The sequence below is a fragment of the Asterias amurensis genome, chromosome 5, assembly GCF_032118995.1.
Source record: "Asterias amurensis chromosome 5, ASM3211899v1".
Classification (NCBI taxonomy): Eukaryota; Metazoa; Echinodermata; class Asteroidea; order Forcipulatida; family Asteriidae; genus Asterias; species Asterias amurensis.
The window spans coordinates 22,353,615-22,374,572 of record NC_092652.1 but is presented as its reverse complement, the minus strand read 5'-3'; the positions used below and the strand labels follow the sequence as shown (position 1 = coordinate 22,374,572).

General features: G+C 36.4%; 1 protein-coding gene across 1 annotated transcript; it reads left to right on the top strand.

Moving 5' to 3' along the window:
* Positions 1-6,761: 6,761 nt before the first annotated feature.
* Positions 6,762-19,673, top strand: LOC139937418 (uncharacterized). The gene is made up of 4 exons (XM_071932555.1): positions 6,762-6,852; positions 10,686-10,767; positions 11,380-11,437; positions 13,715-19,673. Exon 4 carries the CDS (start codon positions 13,729-13,731, stop codon positions 18,157-18,159), a length of 4,431 nt encoding a protein of 1,476 aa, XP_071788656.1. The 5' UTR covers positions 6,762-6,852; positions 10,686-10,767; positions 11,380-11,437; positions 13,715-13,728; the 3' UTR covers positions 18,160-19,673.
* Positions 19,674-20,958: the final 1,285 nt, after the last annotated feature.

Here is a 20,958-nt window from a genome sequence, read left to right as displayed (position 1 = left end):
CTCAACACACGCATGCAATAACAAACCAGTAAAAAATTGGACTCAAATGGTCACCGGTTGTAAAAAAAACCTTCAGCTGAAGTATTTTATTATTTGAGTGAGAAATTACCTCTTTCTCAAATCCTAAGCTACTTCAGAGTGAGCCACTTCTCACAATGTGTTATCCTTAACTATCAACAGCTCCCCTTTGCTCCTTTTACCATGTAAATTTTTAAGCTAACAAATATTTTTAGTAATTTCCAACAATGTCCAGTGCCTTTAAAGTAACTTTACGTGAATAACTAACAAGCAACTAAATTTCCGAGCGATACATTTTCTTGAAAAAGTGTCATGCTAAAATTTCACATCATTGTTAGTTTTTGACCGTTCTAAAAAACTACTGAGGATTGTATGATAGTACAACCAAACACATTTCACCTGTTTGGCATGTAGCCCATTGTTGTTTGGTCTTTTGGTTTTCAGCACTCGTAATAATAAACAAATCCATGACATTTAGGATAGCATATTCACTGTAAGTTGTGCAAGTTTTATTGAGGTCTGGTTTGATTTTTTTTTTTAATTAATGTGTTGATGCCATTTCAGGCAGTTGGTCTAACTCATAAGCATCGTGTAGTATTGACATTGTGGTTCTAACTCTCGGCCGCCACCGACTCTGTCTGTCTGTCATATCATCGTACAACAATATGCTAACCGTATCAATGCGTTTTTTGGGCCAATAATGTTCTCCCGTATGGGGAATATATACAGCCCTGGGCGTGCTGGCGCTCCAAGGGTATTTTCAAATATACTATTGACCTCTAAACCATCACAGGTAGGCCCAACCTACCTTAATACCCAGGGTGAAGAGATGCAAGTTTAGTAAAGCATCTTGCTCTAGGACACAAGTGTCATGACCGGGATTCGAACCCACACTCCACTGGGACATCAACAACGATTCGGCAAACCTTATGGGTACACATAACAACATGTACCTAGACCGTTCTTTCTCAACTCACTGTATTAAGCGATAGGTGCAGGTACACTGATAGTCTTGAAATCAAGTCGGTAATGTTTAAGCGTATGTATGTAAATGTATGTACGTGAGTCAGTGGCACTGCTGACGACCTTGATATGCGATACCTATACGACCGTTGCATGTACGATAATCGCACTGTGACTGTTGCATGAACGACAGAATGTGTAATGCGCTAACGACTTGTCATCAAGTCTAGTAGACTGATTAAAAACTCAATAACAGCACCCCAGATCCGTGCTATGTTGGGTGCGTTCGTTTAGCTTTAAAAAAAAATCTGCCACACACCGGGGTCGACCCAGGGAAGCTGAACGAACGCACCCTATTAAATCACAAAGAACCCCAATACTGATGTTACAGCGTACAGTTTCGCCTCGTTACCTGCCATTGTCGCGATATTTCTCATAAGGGCAATACCCATTTTTATTTACAGAGTGTCGCAATATTGAATGATAATAATACCAAGAGAAGTCAGTTCATAGACAGGTCGTCGGTTCCTAAAGGCACTGGACACTGTTGGTATATACTCATACTAATTGTAAGCACAAACACTAACTTGGTATCGAGCAATAGAGACATGTTGATGGTATAAAACATTGTGGGAAACGGCTCCCTCTGAAGTAACGTCTTTTTCGAGAAAGAATTTATTTCTAACTAAAATATTTGAATTTGATTTTGAGACCTCAGAGTTAGATTTTGAGGTCGCGAAATCAAGCATCTGAAAGCACACAACTTCGTGTGACAATGATGTTGCATAATTATTTCGCAACCTCGACGACCAATTGGGTTCAAATTTCCACAGTTTCTTGTTTTGTGCATATGTTGAGATACATAAAGTAAGAATACTTGTCTATGACAATTACCGAATGTGTCCAGTGTCTTTAAATCACAATGAACCTAAAATACCAATGTTACAATGTACAGTTTCGCCCACTCAAGTACTTCAAGGAACACGTTGCCTTGGGTCGGACGAGTTGGCAACGTGTTCCTTTAACAATTGTCCTGAAATTTCTTATAAGGGTAATACCCGTTTTTAAGGCCCTGTCACACCATGGCGTATCGCCTGAACGTATGCCAACGTATGCACAAAATAGTTCGAAAATTTTCAAAGTCCAAGAACGTACGTTTCCCGGTAGCCGACGTACATCAACGTATACCAACCTACGAGTAACGTTCCTATAACGTATGTCAGCGTATGTCAACGTATGTCAACGTATGTCTAACGTAACATGAACTTACGGGGAACTTATGCAGAACGTATGAAGCACATGTTCAGTACGCCGAGAAATTTTGAACATGCAATTTTCGACGTGTTCAAAATTTTAACAGCGTATCCCAGCGTGCTCTTAACGTAAACGACGTATCCCCAACTTACCCCAAACTTATATCAGCGTACACTAACGTATTTTCGATATTTCGCATACGTTGGCTTACCTTCATGCGATACGCCGTGGTGTGACAGGGCCTTTATCCACAAAGTGTCGCAATCTGAATGTTTTAAAGATAACAAGAGAAGTCAGTTCATATATAGACAGGTCGTCGCGTCGGTTCTTTTTTTCATCCCTAAAGGCATTGGATACTAATGGTATAATACTCGTAACAATTATTAACGTAAAAGTGACTTACTTGGTAACGAGAGAGCTGTTAATTGTTGTGAAAAACGGCTTCCTTCAAAGTAAACCTGGTTTTTGAGAAAGAGGTAATTCTCAGTCTAATATTTAAAGACTTTACCAATTACCAAACGCGTCCAGTGCCTTTAAAAAATGGACGTTTCATTCATTTTCCATTAGTAAATCATTAATTCGTTTATTTTTATTTATCTTTTCAAATGTATATGCTCTTTTAATTTAATGACCTTTTGATCATTTAGAAAATGAGATTGCCATCTATAACATTATTGTTCTGACCAGAAGAGTTGTAACTTATCATTTGTATTTACGAGACGTAAGTCCTACGGTACACTCAGCCCCATCCCCTTCCCCCCAAAAGAACTGCCTACTTGTGACTTGTTTTTACCTCATCCTGAACGTCCCTTTCCTTACAGTATACCATGCTCCTTATATTTACCTCTTTTGCTAAAGAACCAGGGTCTGATTCGAAACCGCTGAGATGTGGGCTGATGAACCTGTATACGTTTCTTTCAGGATGTTGATTGGTGCAATGCGCACAATTGCAACACACACACATGAAGATAAAATAAACGAGGTTATATCCCTCTTCTTTTCAAACACTAATCACTTTGTTAGTGAGATTTGAATAAAGTCTGTAACAATAACTTGCTCAATCACAAGTTAGCGCTTAAATTTGAATTCCTCAACTACTAAAAAATAGTTGTTATGTCTAATGATTCGGGTAAAGCTTGTGTATAGCAGATGTGTACCATTGAGCCATACACAATCATTTATAATGTGTATGGGTGTTCGACGTCTCTGTGACATGAAACTGTCTCTATGGGTGTGTTCGATTAGCTTCCCTGGATCGACCCCGGGTACGTTCGAATAGCTTTGACGTCATTCCAGGGGCTCACCCGGGTCAGCCCCAAGTACCCTGCTTGTGGAGTGGGTCCTTTTGGGGCTGGCCTATAGGTGCACGCCGTCACCACGAGAGGGCGAGAGTGATCGTTCGACTAGCTCTTGTCTGGGGCTCACCCGAGTGAGCACCGCGGGGTCGACACAGGGAAGCTAGTCGAACGCACCCTGTATAAACTTTTCTTTTGACACGTCACAACCCGGGTTTTTGCCAACCGAGGTTGGACAGCTATAAATGCAAAGCAAAGACAAATGGCTACTGTACTTATAACCATGTCACACAAAATATCCAACCAAAGTGTGGAACTTGTTGGAAACAAAACAGTGTATTTACGTTATAGAGCTACGTTTTGTTTTGAAAACAACACTAAATGCAAGTATGACACTGCATGCTTACGGCAGACGACCGAGAGTAAGATTTCGATATTTGTGTTTTGATTGGTCCGAGGTGATGTTTGTCAGCTGCAGATCTTTGTCGTGTGAGATTAATAATAATAATAATAATAATAATAATAATAATAATAATAATAATAATAATAATAATAATAATAATAATAATAATAATAATAATAATAATAATAATAATAATAATAATAATAATAATAATAATAATAATAATAATAATAATAATAATAATAATAATAATAATAATAATAATAATAATAATAATAATAATAATAATAATAATAATAATAATAATAATAATAATAATAATAATAATAATAATAATAATAATAATAATAATAATAATAATAATAATAATAATAATAATAATAATAATAATAATAATAATAATAATAATAATAATAATAATAATAATAATAATAATAATAATAATAATAATAATAATAATAATAATAATAATAATAATAATAATAATAATAATAATAATAATAATAATAATAATAATAATAATAATAATAATAATAATAATAATAATAATAATAATAATAATAATAATAATAATAATAATAATAATAATAATAATAATAATAATAATAATAATAATAATAATAATAATAATAATAATAATAATAATAATAATAATAATAATAATAATAATAATAATAATAATAATAATAATAATAATAATAATAATAATAATAATAATAATAATAATAATAATAATAATAATAATAATAATAATAATAATAATAATAATAATAATAATAATAATAATAATAATAATAATAATAATAATAATAATAATAATAATAATAATAATAATAATAATAATAATAATAATAATAATAATAATAATAATAATAATAATAATAATAATAATAATAATAATAATAATAATAATAATAATAATAATAATAATAATAATAATAATAATAATAATAATAATAATAATAATAATAATAATAATAATAATAATAATAATAATAATAATAATAATAATAATAATAATAATAATAATAATAATAATAATAATAATAATAATAATAATAATAATAATAATAATAATAATAATAATAATAATAATAATAATAATAATAATAATAATAATAATAATAATAATAATAATAATAATAATAATAATAATAATAATAATAATAATAATAATAATAATAATAATAATAATAATAATAATAATAATAATAATAATAATAATAATAATAATAATAATAATAATAATAATAATAATAATAATAATAATAATAATAATAATAATAATAATAATAATAATAATAATAATAATAATAATAATAATAATAATAATAATAATAATAATAATAATAATAATAATAATAATAATAATAATAATAATAATAATAATAATAATAATAATAATAATAATAATAATAATAATAATAATAATAATAATAATAATAATAATAATAATAATAATAATAATAATAATAATAATAATAATAATAATAATAATAATAATAATAATAATAATAATAATAATAATAATAATAATAATAATAATAATAATAATAATAATAATAATAATAATAATAATAATAATAATAATAATAATAATAATAATAATAATAATAATAATAATAATAATAATAATAATAATAATAATAATAATAATAATAATAATAATAATAATAATAATAATAATAATAATAATAATAATAATAATAATAATAATAATAATAATAATAATAATAATAATAATAATAATAATAATAATAATAATAATAATAATAATAATAATAATAATAATAATAATAATAATAATAATAATAATAATAATAATAATAATAATAATAATAATAATAATAATAATAATAATAATAATAATAATAATAATAATAATAATAATAATAATAATAATAATAATAATAATAATAATAATAATAATAATAATAATAATAATAATAATAATAATAATAATAATAATAATAATAATAATAATAATAATAATAATAATAATAATAATAATAATAATAATAATAATAATAATAATAATAATAATAATAATAATAATAATAATAATAATAATAATAATAATAATAATAATAATAATAATAATAATAATAATAATAATAATAATAATAATAATAATAATAATAATAATAATAATAATAATAATAATAATAATAATAATAATAATAATAATAATAATAATAATATCGAAGTCTTATATAGCACACGTATCTACCAAGGCGCTGAGTATATACAAACTTTCAGAAAGATAGGTTATTGCAGTGATGAATTCTGAGACCCAATTATTTGATAAGTAGATTGCTAAAAGGTGTTTTTTTCCATTGAAGAAAAAAGACAACAAGGAGGCGGCCTCTAAAAAAAGAAGCGAGCGGAGACGCTAAACATGTTTTTATTTTAATTGGCCCGAATGGACCGTAGTCGCGAGTGAGCAGTCGGTACTCCCTCGCGTGGACAGCGTCCTTCGAGAACATCGCCTTGTGTTGCGAAATTCACAGAGGGAGTAGAGAGTCGAAATCTATCATTGCGTCAAACATTTCAACGACTTGTCCACAAGTCTAGATAAATATGGGCATGTTTGCTTTAAAAAGTTAACCATTCACCCCCTCCAATAAACAAACATCAAACAAACAACCAAACAAAACAAGAAACACAAGGAAAGCACTTTTGCTGAATCAAATCTGATATAGGCCTAACGTTGATTTCTCACAGGGGGAATTCTCGTTATGTGAAATCGCTGTCTGCGTGTGACGTAGGTGCGGGATTAAAAAAAAGGACACGATAACCGCTGAGGCCACAGTGTGCATCCACCATCGGATGCCAGGAGGCCATCAGAGTTCCTCAAGATTTTCTCAGTTATGTACTCTCAAATCCCTTGAAGAATCGAACCTTCACTAAACATCCAAGGTAAGGAACCTCTCTGTGTATTATACGTTTGGTTAGATTTTATCTTCTGGCAATACAACAAATACATACCCTTGTGATATGTCTAAGTCCAAGTTTCCACCTATAGAAAAAAAACATGGTGCCCCATGAGCCCCCTAATTTCGGCATTGGGTTGTTTTTGGCTAAGTGTAATAATATGAAGATAGTTTCAGTAAATGAGTAAAGATCTAGACCAAAAGGTAAGGAGCATGATGAGAAATGTGGAGAGTAAGAGGACAGGGGATGGGGGGGGGGGAGGGGCGAAGGGAGGGAAGAAGGGGAGCTCTTAATAACAAGCGTTACGAAAGTCTGATGCATATTTAAATACATATGTTTGAGGATTGTTTTTTGTTTGTACGAGTGTCAAATTTCGTTCCTCCTTTCTCATCCCATGGTATTGCTGTACTGCCGATAATGTATGGAGGAGGCAACAATAAAAAGGGCTGAATAAAAATAAAATAAAAAACCCAGATCAGTCTATCGATCTTGTAAAACAAATTATTTCCTCCTTGTGTATAAATACCGAAACTGTTGGCAAATATTTCTCATTCGGGAGATGAGAGTCCCTGCTGTGTCGCAACACATATTGCCCTTTTCGAAACCACGGCCTCGGCCGGCTCCAGATTCGGCTCAGGCAAGCTTGGAAGCCTTGGCCCCTTGGTTGTTTTGACAAGTGCGCGTGCTTTGCGTACGTGCTCAGTGCATCAGACGGAGCCTGAAGCCAAATCTAAAGCCGAAGTCGTGGTTTCGAAAAGGGCCAAAGCAAGAGTATTCTAAAGTAGCATTGTTGAATGATCCTTGTCGTTTAATTGGTGGAACACACGTCACGTGTCATACGTCGGCCCATATAAGATTCGACTCTTCAATTCACAGAATGAGTCGTTTCCAGAATATTCGTTCATTGTTGGACAGAACGAGGCAATCAGGTCTAAATGGCGTCCATGGCGTAGAATATTCAACTTTGTAGAAGGGGGTTTCACAGAATGTAGGCCAACAGGTGATTGGTATACAGAGGGCGGGCACCTTGGTATAATGTGATTGATATACAGCGTACTTCTGTTGTGACGCAAAGGGAAAAGGCGGCGGACTCCTTGGTATACCGTGATTGGTATACAGAGGGCGGACACCTTGGTATAATGTGATTGATATACAGCGTACTTCTGTTGTGACGGAAAGGGAAAAGGCGGACTCCTTGGTATACTGTGATAGCGTATACCTATGCTGGGAATGGGTATGGCGGAACATTGTGATTGATTTATATACAACTTGCCACACGTTATCGTAGACACTTTGGTATAACCGCGATTGACATACAGCGTCTACCTATGAAGGGAATGGGTGTGTACTTATATACGGAAAAAGAAAAAGGCGAACCCCTTGGTATACCGTGATTGGTATACAGAGGGCGGACACCTTGGTATAATCATGGAGTAAGGAATAGAAGGAGCTCGAACGAAGGGACATCAAAAGTCGAACGTGCGGTACCGCGGTCGTTTAACAACACCTCGTAATCACCGACATACCTTATACAGACAATGGGCGACCTGGCGTATGTGAGTTTGCGCGTGCGCACTTGGTTCTTCACTCAACCATGGTGTCGTATGTCGTATGGATATAATACAGAAAAACAACTTTTTGAGACCTGATAAAAATTGTGTACACTTGTGCTCACCAAATCGAAAAACACAATTGAATACCAACCACCCTCGTGAGCTGATACCCAAATTTTGAATCACCGCTAGTGACCGGAAAGTAAAAAAAAATGAAAAAATATGCCATGATGTTTCAGTGAAACACCACAAATGGTAGATGAAAACGTGTGTATTCACAATTCTTGTCTCCAATGGTTCAACTTCACACGAAGGCAACGGTGCAGAGCAGCGGTACCACACGTTCTGTACAAAGAAATCTAATCCTGCTCGTTAATCGGCCGTCCAGCTGGAGGTCTCCTATCTTTTTCCACTGGTTAGACGGGGGCATTGTCAGGGTATTCTTTTGTTACTCCTTCTATTCCTTCCTCCATGGTATAATGTGATTGATATACAGCGTACCTCAGTTGGGAATGAGGTACTTATATACGGAAAGGGTAAAGGCTGACACCTTGGTATAACAGGGAATGGTATACAGCGGGCGGACGGACCCCTTGGTATCATTGTGATTGGTCTATTTATACAACTTGGTATGTGAATCGGTATGTACTTCTCTGCTTCAGTAGCTTCCCTGCTTCAGTAGTTAACTCACTGAACGTCAGTGAACTGACCAATGTAGGCCTAATGACAGTCATACGGAAACAGGGTACAGTATTGCGAAACTGCAAATCAAAGAAGGGAATTTCCGTAAGATAAAAGGAATAGGCAAATAATGGATAGTGCATTAACACAGAATAGTATATGTAAAGTAATAAATGTATAGGAAAGGTAAAGTCAGGCCATATCAGTTATTCCTTGCTCTATGGTCAGATGCAGGAAGTTCAAAATATTGGGGTCTGCATTATAATATTATACTCAGATAGGTCAGGACAAGTCGGATGCAGTATACTCAGGAATGTTAGGTCTGTAGTATACTCCAGAAAGATCATGTAAATCCAGGATACTCAGATCTGGCTGCATAGTTGGCTTAGTGCGTATAGGGCGCTCGCCTCTCACCAAGGTGACCCTGGTTCGATACCCGACCAGGGCCCATATGTAAGTTGAGTCATGTGCGTTGGTTCTCTGCTGTAACAGTAAATACATGACAAAATCAACAATGACACGTGGTGCGTCTCCCACCAATCAAAAAATGACAAGGATTTATGTATGCGAGCTATGCAAGTGAGTCACAACCAGTGTATTATTGACGGTGCCTGATGCGTATTTTAAATACACCGCAGTGAAGGCTATTGTACTGTAAATGGCCAATTCCTGGCTTGAGTAAGAGACTAAGTGCAGCGAGCGGTTTTGTACTGTAACACTACCAATTCCTGGCTGGAATAGTAGGCTACGCTGCAACGCTTTTTAAAAATAATTCTCCAATGCGGGAGGTGTGCATAACGGCTTTATTGTAAAATAAAAAATGGAATTTTTGCTTCCTTTCCCTTTTTGAAAAATCCCCAAGAGGGAAAATGTGCATATGGCGTTAATAGAAACGTAGTTTCATCTCAATACAGGAATTGGAAGTAGTCTACATAACCCCTCGCTGCGGGATACGGGATGATGAAACTCTCCGGTACTCGATAAACCGGGTAAAAGGACCGGTCACACATGCCTCAATAACGAGAACGAAAACAATAATGTTAACAATAAATGCCCTCGATTGGTTGAACGAGCGTGGGCGTATTCTGCGTGGAGCAATTCAACCAATAGAATACGTTCTCTTTGAGTCTTGATCGTTATCGTCTTCGTTACCGCTGCAGTGTGACTCGGCCTTAAAGACACTGGACACTAGTTTTGGTAATTGCTGTATCTCAACTTATGTACAAAAGAACAAACCTGTGAAAATTTGAGCACAATCGGTCGTCGTAGTTGCGAGATAATAATGAGAGAAAATACACCCTTGTCACACGAAGTTGTGTGCTTTCAGATGCTTGATTTCGAGACCTCAAGTTCCAAATCTGAGGTCTCGAAATCAATTTCGTGGAAAATCACTTATTTCTCAAAAATTCAGACGGAGTCGTTTCTCACAATGTTTTATACCATCAACAGCTCCCAATTACTCGTTAACAAGTACGATTTTATGCTAATAGTTATTTTGAGCAATTACCAATAGTGTCCACTGCCTTTAATGGTTTACCCTCACCTAACAGGTTTTTTTCAGGATCTTATCCTTCTCATTTACAGATTTGTTTCTAGATTTGGATGGCCTAAATATCGAATCAAATCACAGACACAGACATGTCAAGTGTTTGAACCTGCCGCGCCGGTAAGTGTTACGTAATTCCACAGAAAGCAATTTCAACATTTTGCATATTAAATTTCAGGATTTACAAAAAAAGACAAAAAAATCAATTTATGTCCTAATTTAAAATGTACACTTTTGACTCACAAATCGCCAACTGCAGTCAAAATGTAAACAAAGGAATGACCCAAAATGCTGGCATTTTGCGTTCCATGTCTGCACAAGGGCTTTGATAGGCGGAAGTACGTCAAAGCTTGTGTTGTTACTGTCGAAAAGGACTTCGATTAAACTACAATTAAATAAAATAGCCGCAACGTGTGTCTCTACAAAATAAAAGGAACAGTAAAAATAAATAGGAAATATATTAATTGTACCACCGTTATAAAACTACAGGTTGCCCCTTATATCAGTGTCTGTTCATAAAAGTGGTTGAACATCGTTCTTTATTAGACTGTTTATGTTTCCTTAAAATAACTTAAGACAGAAAAGGCTGTAAATAGTTTATAAATATACCAATAAAATCAGACCAGCCCGTTATCATTTAGTTTGAAATTGCAACGGGTGCATGGGATAGATATGTTCCTTACTCTAAACCCCAAAGGTAAACTACGTGATTCTTCTTTCCTATTGTTCCAGAAAAATCTGATCAACTACACGGATCATCTGACTAAGGAGCTTTTGAAAGAGCTCACTGGTGAGTTCGACAACTCTAAACTTTGCTAAATTTTGATGGCTAAAACCGTTTTTTTTTTTTTTTTTTTTTTTTATTTTTTATAACGTCGGCATTGTTCAGACCCACACTGGTTGTTTTTGCGTTAAAAGGTTTCGCAAACGACTAATGAAGGTGTAGACTCTTTTTTCAAATGCAAAATTGCCAAAAACAAGGCTTATGAGTCAACTCGGTCCCAAGTAAACTCGGTCCCAGTCAACTCGTATGGTTGACTGATTCAAAGTTCTTTGAAGAATTGAAAACAAAACTATGTCCTTTCCTTTGACTTTGTACGTGAAACGAGATGAGTGTGCAACTCTTTCACTTTGAGAACTCAAACATGAGGAAATTAATGTTTTGTTAAAAATAATAATAATAAACAAAACTTTACCTACACCATGCACATAAAACAAAATCATACTCCATGGCATGGGCCTACCAATACAACAATTCTAAAAACCCAATAAGGGTGGTTGAAAACAAAAAATAAGTAAACTTACACGTTCATAATACATATTATCACGTAATATAATTATAAATAATATCTAAACAGTACAATAAAATAACTTAAAAACCATTAACTTGATGTTTTTTAAATTATTTTATGTACTGTAATGATTAAGGTTGGCCGAAGGACCGAGTTGACTTGAGACCGAATTGACTTGGGACCGAGTTGACTTGGGACCGAGTTGACTTGGGACCGAGTTGACTTGAGACCGAGTTAACTTGGGACCGAGTTGACTTGGGATCGACTTGACTGGGACCGAGTTGACTGGGACCGAGTTGACTTGGGACCGAGTTGACCTGTACCCAATACGAGGACCCAATTTCATAGAGCTGCCTAGGCGTAACATGTTGCTTTATACAATATTTCTGCTTTGCCAAAATGTTCAGGAAATCAGTCAAAATGGTAAAATATTTAGCTGGCAACGCTTTTCTGGTAGACGGGTTGTTCAAATTGACACCATGGATGTTGTCACATAGATACCAAGAAAGAATCGCAACAGGCTGTTAAAATAACACTAATGTTTGCTTAGCCATTTGCATTGGTGTTATTTTGACGCCCTATGGTGTTAAAGGAACACGTTGCCTTGGATCGGACGAGTTGGTCAAAACAAAAGCGTTTGTAACCGTTTTTTATAAAATGCATATGGTTGGAAAGATGTTTTAAAAGTAGAATACAATGATCCACACAAGTTTGCCTCGAAATTGCGTGGTTTTCCTTCTATCGCGCGAACTAACATGGTCGGCCATTTATGGGAGTCAAAATTTTGACCCCCATAAATGGCCGACGTGTTAGTCGACGAGGTAAAGGGAAAACCACGCAATTTCGAGGCATGTTTGTGTGGATCATTGTATTCTACTTTTACAACATCTTTCTACCCATATGCATTTTATAAAAAACGGTTAAAAACGCTTTTCAAAGACCAACTCGACCGATCCAAGGCAACGTGTTCCTTTAATGTTTATTCTTGTGTATATTCATGTGATGTTTACACTCATAGTGTAAGTTTTAACAACATTTTTTTGCAGTTAAGCATTTTCTTTTGTTTATAGCTAATGTGTGCAGCCGTATGAAATAAAGCTAAGGACTTGTTTTAAACAAATTGAGCAACCTCACATTCGTTGACAAAACACTTAACACTGTTTTTGCGTTGTACAATGACTATTAAATGGTTGTTTGTTACAGTCCATCATTCTGTCAGTGATCAGCGTGGCAGTCTGTAAAACTTGAATTTGTTGTACTCAATTTAAAACACTACTTTACAAAAATGTATCATGTCGTAACGATGACGCTATTTGTATTATATTTACAATGTGATCTGAACGACATAGCGGTATACACATGCCCTTTGTATTATATTGTATAGTGTTGTATTGTATTGTATTGTATTGCATTGTATTACAGTGACTTGATGGCCATTTGCACCTATGCGTTAATTGTGTTTGTACCCATACACGGATGTGTGTTAGCACTGTAGTACTTTCCCCAGCTCTGTGTCAAAGGTTCACGGGTCTAGTCTAGCTGGAAAGACAATGCTCTCAAATTGCAAAGGTCTTGGGTTCGAATCCCACCCGAGTATTATGCCTGTGATTATTTTCCACAGAGCTCGGTACTGTACTGAGTATACAGTGCTTACACATATCGGTGTATTATGTTGGGTACAACCAAAATTATTAATCCCCAATGCAAATTTCCATCTACAAGAGTGGAACTTATTGGTGTTTTCTCTGTTTTGATATTGACTCTATTGCGTGCAGGCTGCTGTACCATCATGGAGGAATCCCTCTCAGACACACTGGAGATACCAACTCTGGGTAGACCATTGCGCCTAGGCACATTGTACGACGTCCGTAGTGATGAGGCTATTACCACTAGTATCATATTCATTAACAAAGAAACCATAGGAGATCAACTGAAAGTAGTGGAACAGAAGGGATTAAATCTCACTGTAATTCGGTCAAATTCGTTCGATGACAAATCAATGGCTTTAGGTCTTGATGCTTCCCTTAAGGCAGGTGTACTAGGGGGATTAGTTAAGGCCGAGGCGGCTGCAGAGTATCTGCATGATCGACAGCCCTTAGACAGTCGCTGTCGACTCACTCTGCATGTCAACACAATCAATAAACTTGAATGTTTGACACAGGAAGCACTAGAATCCAATCTGAAAAGCAAAATCCCTGATCTGTTAGCACGATATGGTTATGCCACTCATGTTGTTAAGTCAATTTTGTATGGGTCGAACACCTTTATCGTGTTTGATTACTGTGGGGGTGACGAAAAGGAAGATGCTGCAAAAATCCTAACTGACCTAGTGGACAAACTTGCAGCCCATGTCAAAGAAGAGGACGATATTCCTGCCGGTTGGGACCAACACGTTCGGTGGAAGGTTTATAGTGACTTGCCCCTTGAGCGCAACCCGGCAGATGTTGAAGGTGTTGTTCAATTTCTGTCATCCTTGGCCGAAATGTCTGAGGCGAAAGCCATTCCGATTAAGGTATTTTTATATCCAATAGGCAAGATAGATCTTAGATCTGCTCGGGTTTGTTGCGCTGTAAGTGACAGTCTACCTGCACAGGCTCAGACTTTCCTTGAAGGTATAGATGATTGTTTGACGAGAATCCGTGAGATGGCGAACGACACGTTGTCCACGAATTTCCCCCGGTTAAAAGAGAAGTTTGAGTTCTTCATAAAGCTACTGACGGAGTACAAATCAAGTTACAAGAAACAGCTAGCACACGTATTGCTCCTGATATGGAGTGGAAGTGATGGCGAGGGGCGCATCAAGGACATGTTCCGGGATGTTGATTCGTCACCATTCAATCTGACGTCACTCGATGCTTGGGTACTGAGTAAGCGCAAAGAGTTGAGTGTTGTCCGACATTACGTCAAGTTTCTCCCAGACGTAGACATCGTGAATTCTCGTGAGAAATTGGACGATATTCTTATTGACCCGGGCATCGAGAACGTGGTTTGCTTTACTTTCCAACTGAAAGGGGAAGAGGAAGGTTACCTGAGGGCGCTGTCCGAGTACATCGCAGAGAGAAAAGGTGGTCATTACGAAGATAGCCAATGGTATGACGATACGTCCTTCATGAAAGAGATGAGGCTGAAGGCAAGACAATTTGCTGATTTCTTTGAAAGCAATCAACAAGAAGACTGCACCAAACAACAAGAAGACTGCACCAAATTCATTGAGACCGGATTTGAACACTCTTCCGGATCTGCAGAAGGGAAACGTGGTACTAGAATCGGCGGAATAGTGAATCTATTTGAGCAAGGCGAGTTGACTCAAGAGGACTTTCAACCACCAAGTCAGCCTTTGAAGCCCCAGTGTGACGTCATCGATCAATACTCGATAAATCTGACATGGACTGAACCGAAGTATGGTATGTCGAACGTTCAAAGATACGTTGTCAAGTACAAGGTATTTCGTGGTCAGAATGATCAAACAAGTGACCCTCAAGAGATACAAACAAAGAGCCTGGAAACCCAAGTCATGATTGACAACCTAGAACCAAACCAGTCCATACGGTTCCAAGTTAGTGCCATATGCTCGGCAGGTCTGGGCCCAGCGAGTGAGCGAAGTGCTGTGGCAACTACACTGTCGGCGAAATCGCCTGAGAAACCTGAGTTCCGAAACGTGACTGCTTCCAGTGTCCTGCTGGAATGGCGACAGCCTGGGAAGATGGGGAAGGATGAAATCGTTGAAAGCTACGTCATACAGTTGATGGAAGCGGGAAACATGACCAAAGAAATCGATATTAACTCGTCCAAGAAAGAGTTCAAAATTAAGAATCTGGAGGCAAATACTACTTACACATTTCAGGTAGTTGCCTTGTACGAATCGGGCATCAAGAGTCCACCTAGTACCACTAGCGATCATTGTACAACTTGTCCAGCAAGCCAACCAGGAAAACCTGCAGTTAGTGACATCAAATCAACAAGTGTTGTTACCACATGGACCGATCCTACCACTGTAGGACATGGTGTAGAGCTAGTTGAGTACTTCATACAATACCGCAAAGTGGTCAATCGCAAGCAGTCTACAAAATCTAAGGACGGTTGGTGGGAGGACAATCTGCAGAAGGAGAAAGGTATCGTTGAAGCCAGACCTTGTTTGGTCTCCGATTTAGATCCAAATACTAACTACGTGGCAAGAGTGACGCTAGTTTGCAGCGTGAAGAAGGGTAAGAAACCCAAGATGATACATAGTCCCATTAGTGTTCCTTTCACTACGCTTCCTGCTGGTCCACCAAGTGGTTTAAGAGCACAGCAGGTGTCAACATCACAGATCGAAATCAAGTGGACAAAGCCTACTGTCGGTGGTGCTGAAGTGAAGTACTTCAAGGTTGAATATAGCAGCGATGACGACCCCGGGTTAGTAAGAAAGAAGACAGACGATTCTTCCTGCAAGTTTGTTATCAAGGGAGTCAAATCTGAAACGCGCTACAGCATCAAAGTTTTGGGCTTTTGTGGGAACGCGGGGGCAGGTGAAGTAAGCAAGGTGGAGTGTACGACCCGCAAACTCATCAAGGAAGATGTAATTAAATCGTCAAAAATACTTCAACCTGGTGATCCGAATACCGGAAAACCGACCATCTTGAAGTTGCCTCTTAGGAAGGTGTGTGAGAAGTCCCAGAGTCGTAGTTACAGCTTTGGTGAAGGATCTAAGATACAAAGAGAGCACAAAGTGATCATGGTTGTTGGCGTCACAGGTTCAGGAAAGAGCACCCTGATCAACGCGATGGTCAATTACATCTTGGAAGTAGAGCGGCAGGATGAATACCGGTTCAAAGTGGTTGATGTCGGTGAAGGAAACGGATCATTACAAGCTCATAGCCAGACACAGGTTATCACATCGTATACCCTGATGGACGAAAACCTTCATTTGCCTTACGATCTGACCATCATCGACACACCGGGTTTCGGTGATACTCGTGGCATTCAAAGAGATAAGGAAATCTTTGACCAGATCCGTCAGTTTTTCTTAGATGCAGAGTCTCACGGGATCGATCACATTGATGCTATTGGGTTTGTTGTCCAGGCTTCGATTGTGCGTTTAACGCAAACACAGCAGTATGTTTTCGATGCCATTTTGTCGGTGTTTGGCAAGGACATTGCCGGCAACATCATTGTACTTGCAACATTTGCAGACCAAAAATACCCACCTGTTATGGCTGTACTGAAAGAAGCAAAATTCCCCTTCAGAGGGAAATTGTTTAAGTTCAATAATTCGGGCCTCTTTGCTGAAGTGAGACAACCAAATTACCAGGGTGGCCATAAAACGTCTAATAGAAAGGATGATGGAAAGTTTGATACATTGTTCTGGGACATGGGATCCACAAGTTTGAATGCATTCTTCGGAAATGTGCGGACTCTTGAAGCGCGAAGTCTCTTCCTTACGAAGGAAGTGTTGAAGGAGAGAAAGCATCTTGAGACTGCAATCCAAGGTCTTCCGTCTCAGATCACGGCAGGAAACTGCAAATACGAATTTCTCAGAAAGGAGCAACAAGTCCTGGTAGAAAATGAAGCGCAAATCACAGCAAATAAAGATTTCAAGGTCAAGGTCAAGGTTCCCAAGAGTAGAAAAGTAGATATAACTGGAAACTACATAACCAACTGCAGCAAATGCCACTTCACTTGTCACTACCCATGTGGCATTGCAGACGATGCAAAAAAAGTCCATTGTTCAGCCATGAGAGATGGGGTCTGTACTGCGTGCCCGGGGAAGTGCGAATGGGATGAGCATTTCAATCAGCAGTACAGGTTCGAATTCTACGAAGAGGAAGAAGAGAAGACGTACAAAGAGATTGAGGCGAGATTCAAAGATGCATCTGGAAAGAAATTGATGGTTCAGCAAGTCATAAAAAAACACCAGGAAAGTTTGGTGAAGGTCCGGAAGGTCGTGTTTGCGTTAATAGCCGAAGTGCATAAAAGCGTCACACGTTTGGAAGAGATAGCACTGAAGCCAAACCCTCTAAGCACCGTAGAATACATTGATCTTCTGATTGAATCTGAGACACGCTCTGGTAAACCTGGCTGGCAAGCCCGAGTCCATGGCTTAGAAGATGTGCGAAAAGAGGCAGATATCATTGGGAAAGTGAAGGATGCAAATTATGATCCGTTCGAACAATTCGAAGCCAACATGACAGGCGGAGGCAAGAAGAAAAATGGAACATGGTTCTCATTTTTGTTTAAGTAGAAAACACACACCAGACCCACACCTCACAGTAGACTGTCTCAGAACCAGTGATTTCATTGGATATCGTGCAGTGACGTATTATCTTTCCATATCTCTGTTTTGATTGGTCCGAGGTGATGTTTGCTAGCTGCATTTTCGGCCGTCTGCGTACCTTCTTTTCTAGGTGAAAGGTCAATACGGAAGGGAATTGACCTAGGCTTTAGGCCACTCTCTTTATATTCACGAGCCTCGAAGTGTGACGTCTGATGTTCAGGCTAACGTCCAGTTTTCCGTGAGAACAATAGAGGGTCCAATATTGTGCTCCATTGGTGTTTACAAAACGTTGAAATAATCAAAACTCTGTGTTTTGAAGTGCCGTCTTAAACTTTGTTGTTTTGCATCTTCTTCCTGTCTTTTCTTATTTTGTGACAGAGGCAAAGCTACCGGATGTCTTATAGCGTGTTTGTGATATATCAAAAATATTGTATGAAAACTACAATTTTAATGTCCTAGTTTCCGCAAATAGTCTCCATGGCAAAACTGTAGGTATGGTAATTTTGACCTATCGGAATATTTATGGCCCACTAGATGACTTTATGTATATTTTTTTGTCTCGGTTCTGGCATGGCATGTTTTATTCAACTTGATTTTGTTCACTGGTTGTTTCCACTAAAATATTAAACGGTTGTTAGGTTTCCATTATAAGGATTTTCTTTGTAAAATTTACGTAGATTTACCGACTCTCCGGATAAGCAATACTAAATTGTTAAAATGTTAGCTGAAAATTCGAACGCATTTATTTTCAGTGATTTATTTTCAAAACCTCAAAAAATGTTGTTATTTGTAATCACTCCTTATATTTTGTATTAAGAGTATATAGATGCATACACTCAAACACAAAGATCTACTTATGAAAGTACAACCAGCCAGCGGAACATACGGTCCGCCATTGTGTGGAGTCAAAACGTCGGTTGTACAAACCAGTGAACCGTGTTCTGTCATGACATTATACATAGATACATATTTTCAAGGGATATTTTTGTGAATTCTTATATTCTATTTCAAAAGATCAAATGCACCATCGGAGGGAACATGCCCATGTACTGCCGCTGTACATATAACTCGTCAAAAAGGTTACATAAATATATTCATATTAACTCATGAAACGACTTAAAGACAGTGGACACTATCGGTAATTGTCAAAGACCAGTCTTTGCCCTTGCTGTATCTCAACAAAAGCACAAAATAACAAACCTGTGAAAAAGTAAGCTTAATCGGTAATCAAAGTTGTACAAAGGTGTACGATTAGTGCTATGGTTATATTAAGGTGTACAATTAGTGCTATTGTTAAATTAAGGTGTACAATAAATTAGTGCTATGGTTAAATTAAGGTGTACAATTAGTGCTATGGTTAAATTAAGGTGTAAAATTAGTGCTATGGTTAAATTAAGGTGTTAAATTAGTGCTATGGTTAAATTAAGGTGTTAAATTAGTGCTATGGTTAAATTAAGGTGTTAAATTAGTGCTATGGTTAAATTAAGGTGTACAAATTAGTGCTATGGTTAAATTAAGGTGTAAAATTAGTGCTTTTGTTGAGATCATGTGAGGTGTTCAGGTAAAAATATCGGAACGCCATGTTACGGAACACCATGGTAATCTTTCAGAGACTTTAGATCACAAAGTAAACCTTTATTTAACTACATTGGATGTACAACGACGGACATGCATGGCTTTGTAATTGAAGCGTTTCTCAATACAAAACTATAGCTATGAACGTGAATGATTATTTTATCGATAGATCACTGATTTATTTCACAAACTAGTCAACTTGTAAACTGTCGTATCATAATGTGTTACTGGTCTTAGAATAATTTGTTTAGAATAGTAACGTACGTGGCTTACTACTGTTTAAAGGCAGTGGACACTATTGGTAATTGTCGAAGACCAGTCTTCTCACTTTGTGTATCTCAACATATGCATAGAATAACAAACCTGTGAAAATTTGAGCTCAATCGGTCATAGAAGTTGCGAGATAATAATGAAAGAACAAACACCCTTGTCACACGAAGTTGTGTGCTTTCTGATGCTTGATTTCGAGACCTCAAATTCTAAATTTGAGGTCTCGAAATCAAATTCGTGTAAAATTACTTCTTTCTCGAAAACTACTTCACTTCAGGGGGAGCCGTTTCTCACAATGTGTTATACTATCAACCTCTCCCCATTAATCGTTACCAAGTAAGGTTTTATGCTAATAATTATTTCGAGTAATTACAAATAGTGTCCACTGCCTTTAAGTAATTAATAGTCATGTAATAATGCTTTTAAAATAATTCTAATAAGTTTTCGCATTTCTTGTTACAAGTTTATGCTTCAAATACATATTCACTTATCACTTTATTGTAGCATACTCAGTTCAAACGCACATTGTCATAGTTATTATCTTTACCGGTGGTGATAAACGAGATGGTTTAAAAAGCAGTTTGCTTAACAACAACAACATTATATTTCACGGCACTAAAGTTAGCTAATCCTACCTCCATGGCTAAACATGTCAACTTTCTTAAGGCGGTATAAAACGGATTGCCTCACATAAACCTTTCTTAAAGATTATACTGTGTGTAACTAAATGCCCCGTGCACGGCCGTGTATCGTCTTTGTTCTCAATATATAATTATATAAAACTGTTGTTGTTCCTTTATGATGTCCATGGTTTTACTTATTGCATAAATGTAGATTGCTTCGATTCGATATACACAAGTTGTGATTTACAATACTATTATACCAACACAATAAAATAACCAGAATGTTTTTTTGTGTTGG

Bases quoted from the DNA above. Each gene is read 5' to 3' on its own strand.
- LOC139937418 (XM_071932555.1), top strand. From the start codon at position 13,729: ATGGAGGAATCCCTCTCAGACACACTGGAGATACCAACTCTGGGTAGA.